Below are 6000 nucleotides of genomic sequence, written 5' to 3' on the forward strand. Positions count from 1 at the left end.
CCAAAAAATAAGAAACCCTAATCCGCGCACAGCTTCTGATATAGGATGGATTCAGGCTAGCCCTGAGTGCTATGAATTATCAGTGTGCCACCACGGAGGCCACAGGTCTTCCTCAGACACTTACTGATAACTCCATGAAATCTTAAAAAAAAACTAGGGTGTCTGTCATGTAACATCACTTCTGACAAAAAGAGACACAAATTCAAAAGTGAAATTCAAACTAAAATCTTCTAACTAAAAGTAGCAACACCCTATTCTAATGTGTACTCCACTTAAAGATTTACCTGAAGAGATGACTATGTTTAAAGTATTAGATTTCTACGCCATTTTAAGTAGTAACTCACTTTCATTAGATAATGCCTTTCCCCCAAGCTTTGTCTTTATCCAAAACAGTAGTGAAAGTAATTTGCTTAGTCTAGCACCACCACAGGGACAAACCATCTAAGAAGTGTCTTTCCTTGGGAAGGGTGTGGCCCAATCATGTCACTGATGTCACTGCCAGGCACTGCCTAGTGGCATGCACGCCCCAGCACACGCAAGCCCCGGCACACGCACGCACAGCATACTTGCTGACTGTACTACAGATGACCAAGTCTTCCATAGAAAGTACGAGGGTTTGGCTGCCCACTGATTTTCTATCCAAAGACCCTCTAATCTAGGGGGCTTTTGTCATCCCTCTATTTGACATTTGCACCACGGATCCCAAATTCCATACGTGTACAAGTGTGAACTTTTGCTGTGGCATGAATCTCAGCCCTTGTGAAGCCATGGCAAAGGTGACTCCAGAGACTGTGAGGATCAGATGGCCCTGAGTGTCTCCCCCTCAACACGTTACCTGCTCTATCACAAGCATGTGGAACAGAGAAGGCTGCACGTCACAGTGCCCTCCCCACATGTGGGGTCTGCAAAGGTCTGAGGAAGTCCCCCCACCAGGTTCAAAAGCCTACTGTTCTGACAGTAGAGCCAGAGAGGAGTCAAGAGGAAAGCGCTGAAAGATCTGTTTGAAAAGTTCAACGATTTACAGTTTATTCTTCGAACTGCAGTCTCCTTGCGCAGGTGGGGCCTGCTTGAGAGCGGCACACTGTCTGTGCTCCTCACTGAGGTCTCTGCAAAGAGCCAGGCAGCACAGGACCTTCCCGTACCAGGACACAACACACCAAGTGTCCTTCCAAAAGGTGGATTTCTCAGTTTCTTGTATTTCATGTAATTAGATGAGAGTGTTTATGTCAGGCTCTATCTGTCTCTCAGATCACCTTCCTGCTTTTCTTGTGTTTTGACCTTAGAAGATATTAAGTTCCTGAGATATGGCGGGGGGGGCGCTCTCTCCCTTTTATGACATCTCTAAGCCGTGCATACATGTACACACACACACACGCGCATGCGCGCGCAGAGGCACACACATACATGCATGTGCACACACAGGCACACACATGCATGCACATGTGTGCACACATGCACGCACACACGCACGTGTGCACATGCATGCACATGCACAGAGGCACACACACATGCACACATAGGCGCACACGTGCACACAGGCACACGCATGCATGCACATGTGCGCACGCACACAAGGCACACACGCACATGCATACATGCACCTGTACACATGCACACCGGCATATGCAGATATGCACACACAGGCACACGCATACATGCACACACGCACATGCACGCACACAGAGCCACAAAGCACAGAGCAGCCGTGGACACAGCTGGAAGTTGGTGTAATGAAGACTGACACTGTCCAGCACATCATTACTGACGACCACAGGGAAAGGTTTGTCCCGTTACCATGTGTCACAGCCTTCCTCCCACTGGCCATGATGCCATCACACAGCTGAATGATTTTAGGAATTCCAATGATCTGTTTTGAATGATAGCGTTCATAAGATAGTAATACCAGGAAGAAAAAGATGTTTGGAATAATTGCCTCTGATTCCCTAGAAACAAAAACATCCATTTAGATACTTCCTTTTAAAAATTAAGATGCATGATCAATATAAACAACATGAAATTACTCATGATTCCAAATTGAGAGCAAAAGAGAAAGCGACAGAACAGGGGGGCTGGGGTATAGTGGGGAGAGACTGAGGGGAGGGAGTGATCAGGGAATGAGGGGAGAAGGAGGAGGGGAGGGGGGGTGGATGGGGAGGGCTGAGGGAGAGCCTCCAGAAAGCACTGGGCGCCCTGAGGTACGATCTTCTGAGCTCTCTTCCTGCCCCTTCTCTCTTCAATTGAAGAAATTGGACTCCAAGGAGAAAAAGTAACTTGTCTCAAATCATATAGGCAAAATGTCATCTAATTAGAGTAAAAAAGTACTGGGTCTCTAGTCCCAAGGGACACTGAGAACGCATCGGTCTTCACCTACTTACAAAGGACAGCTGAGCCCAATTACTCATGAAGTTAGTCCAGCTGACCCCCGACAGCATGGGTTTGAGCTGCGTGGGTCCACTTACATGCACGGTTTTCATAAATACAATACTGTACTATAAACACATAGTGCCTTCCTGACGTTATTGTAAGAATACACACGATACACAGAACACACAGAATGCAAGTTAGCCGACTGCTGACGCCATCGGTAAGGCTTTTGGTGAACAGCAGGCTCTTGGCAGTTAGCCTTTTGGGGAGGCACAAGCTAAACGCAGATTTCTGAGCACATAGGGGTGGACACCCCTGACTCAGGTTGTTCAGCTAAGATACTAGAGAGATCTCATCTTCAGTAACTACACTCACACACCCGTCACTGGCCCAGGAGAGAATGTTAAGGCTTCACTGTCCAGCAAGGGAGCTCTGCGGCCCCTCTCAGGAAAGTGCAGAGTAACTGTGTTTACTGAAGACAGCCACATCTAAAGCACGTTCTCTCTAAGAAGTTCAGAAAACGATCAGCGTCCCAGCCAGCGGGACTGCATTACCCATCTGTTCTCATAATTAAAGGCTCTGAAATGTGAGAACGGACACGTCTAATTCCAGCTGCACAACTATTTCTAAATGGGTCTTGAGACACTTATCAATTTTTCAGAGAAATAAAAACAAACAGCATGTTAATCAGAGTTCCACTTAAAAAAAATCTAGCAAAAATGTTCATAATTCTTTAAAGTAAATGTTCATCTTAATAATCTAAAGTCCCATGTAAGTGCATTAATAAGGACACAGAGTCTAAAAGAACAAAAGGCCATTACCTGAACTGGCCCACTTCAATGTATTCAAACTGCTTCAGCACGAATCCAATAAACACCTACAGGCAGGAAAATAAAAATTTTCACATCAGTAATTACAACATGCAAACCAGGTTGCTTTTCTCCCTACTTATTTCTGTCCATTTTTAACCAGTTCCTGGCAGCCAACGTGTGTGTGCACACAAGAACTCAGCCGTATTCTATCAGACGAGATGACTCAGGATGCCCCACTGAACGGTCGGGTGGGAGCCCCCCGGGAGACACGGAGCAGACCCACAGAGACACACACGGGGCTGGCTCGCTCTGGCTCCCCACCAAGCAGCACGGATGCCCCGAGACCGGCTGGGTGAGAAGACGCCCACGTCCACTCACCCTCTCCCCCCACACCCCAATGTTCAAAGGAGCTGATGCAGGAAGGCTGCTGTCTGACAGGGAAGGGGACCCTGAGAGCACAGATAGCTCTTCAGGACTAGCTCAGAGCCAGTACTGTGTCCAACTCTGTTTCAAGCACCTACGCTCTCCCAACCTCAAGCTTGGAGGTTACGCACCACTGTCTGCTCCCAGCCCCCGGGCACGACACAGACACAGACCAGACGCTCCGCAGACCACGACGGGAAGTGAATTAAATGGTCTGCCTGTTCTCGCTTCCTATGGTCACTGTACTGAAACCCTCAGGACCAGGGAGAAAGGGCCCTGAGTGACACAAACAAATCCGAACAAATATGAGTCTAGAGCACTCATGGCAAGAAAAGACCAGCAGCAGCCCGGGAGAGGGGGGCTGGGAGGCAGCTGTGCAGGGACTCTGAGGCTGGCCCCTTGCCATGTCCACACGTCAGGTGGAGATGGGAGTCACACAGACAGAAGCACCAAAAATCACAGCATTTCTGAGAAGATAGTCTACGCAGGAAGACTGAAGAGAGAATGCGATCACCCTGAAGCCAGCCCAGGAAGAGAGCAGCCTCTCACTTCCGCAGGAGAACATCGAGCTCTGCCCGTGAGAAGTCAACACTGGATGCCGAGGAGATGGTAGGGTGCACCCCTTGCTGTGGGCCCTGGATTCTGCCCAGAAAGCCCCCAGGGCACCCATATTCCTCACGCCCCAGTCGGCATGCACCTGCCTCCCTCTGGGACACCACCACCCGAGGCTTCAGATGAGGCCTCTGCCCGCCAAGACCCCTGTGTCAGAGGAAAGGGAATGTTGTCCCTGACTGCCCTCCAGTGAGCATCTGCCCGAGGACAGCAGCAGGCCTCCCGGAGGATGTTCTGATAATCTGGCAAAAGGAGGATGAGTCCAAATGTCAGCCACCATGAAGCCGGTCCTTTAAGCCCTCCTTCATCAGAGGACGGCTTCCTACTAGCCCGGCAGGGAGATGAGCATCCTGAACGGGTTTCCTCGTTGCTCTGGGCAACAGACCCTCTCAGGTGAGTGCTGGTGGTAGCAGGATCTACAGACACACCATGTCTACCAAACGTTTCCCGCCTCACTTAGGAAAGGAGGCCAAGGTCATGGCCCAGCAATGACAGTCACATTTCCATGACTCAGATACAACTTTATCTGTAGCGTCCCAGGGGTCTGGGACTCTGGAAGCACTTCCCCACGGCTGAGTCCCAGCTGACCAGGGCAAGTCCACACTGTGTTGGCCAGAGAGGTGCCAGGAGGGCCTCTTGAGATGTGGCGCCAAGCCCCACTGCCTTATACCAAAGTCTTCTTTACAGATGACGCTGATGTCGGCTTGTTTGAAACTAGATGTCAGAATTGATAATCTGTTCAAAATAAGTCCCTGCATTTTGCAAAAATGCCCTCCCCCAAGACTAAGTCTTAACTGTATCTAAAATTTAAATCCCCTTGTCTTGGGGTGAGGAGGGTAATGGCCACTGGGAGCCAGTCCCACCCAGACGGCTAGCCCAAAACCCGGGAAGGTGCAGTGCAGGCCCGTGCCCTGGAGGCAGCCTGCAGGTTCTCACAGGTGACTGGCGCTGACTCGCCAGCAGCTAGGGCAGAAAGAAGCCGCCAGGGACCAACCTGATCAGAGTCCAGCAGACAGTAATTGACCCGTAACTGCACCAGCTGCGCCAGCAGGTCCAGCACCTGCCTCTGCAGCTGCACGGACGTAGTGGTCGTGTACTGTTTTAGAGCCTTAATAACCAGAGGCTCAAACAAGCGGATGTGATTATGAATAGCATTCTAGGGAAAAAAGGGGAAGAACAAATCTTAAGTTAGTCTTCAACTGAAAACTTGAAGCCCCCGACCTGGGAGGCGCCAAGCCCCGTCCTCCCTTCCAGCACCCAAGCCTGCCGCCTCTACTCACCTTATCTGCGCGGTTCTTCGTGGCGCTTGTGAGGTTGGTCTTCAACTGGGTAGACACCTTCTGAAGGACATCAAACCACCTGCCAAATGGAAAAACAGGAGCAAAGAGTGGCCTTAAATCCTCTCCTGTGTCCCCAGCCACACTCGGAGCCAGAGGGCCTGGGGGGCCACGCCCAAAGTGGGATCCCCTCCTTTCAACACGGACAGTCGGACTGCAGTGGGACCGCAGGGGGCGGCCGTCCCAAGCCTTGTCTGGGGCAGCAGGCACCCGGAGAGAGCTCGCCCGGGGCAGGAAACCCACCGCCACCCAGCCCAGGCTGCAGTGAGGCTGAAAGGGGATGCCCACTGGAAAGATTCAGTGACTCTGAAGAGCTCACTTGATTTTCTTAGAAGAAAGTTCTTTAAATAGTCACATCATGACACGCTTTTCAAGAAACACATTCAAAGTTAGATGACCGTTCACACACACACACACACACACACACACACACACACACACACACACACACA

The 6000-nt window shown here is 50.5% G+C and overlaps 1 protein-coding gene across 1 annotated transcript in view; it reads right to left on the reverse strand.

Moving 5' to 3' along the window:
* Positions 1-6000, reverse strand: part of LOC111149245 (huntingtin) — a 140170-nt gene that overhangs the window by 55553 nt on the left and 78617 nt on the right. Inside the window, 4 exon segments of the mRNA XM_022506203.1 lie at positions 1795-1943; positions 3186-3241; positions 5206-5367; positions 5492-5570. Coding sequence (XP_022361911.1) covers positions 1795-1943; positions 3186-3241; positions 5206-5367; positions 5492-5570 — 446 coding nt within the window.

This window comes from Enhydra lutris, unplaced genomic scaffold (genome assembly GCF_002288905.1).
Source record: "Enhydra lutris kenyoni isolate GAN:26980312 unplaced genomic scaffold, ASM228890v2 scaffoldscaffold21, whole genome shotgun sequence".
In the NCBI taxonomy this organism is placed as follows: Eukaryota; Metazoa; Chordata; class Mammalia; order Carnivora; family Mustelidae; genus Enhydra; species Enhydra lutris.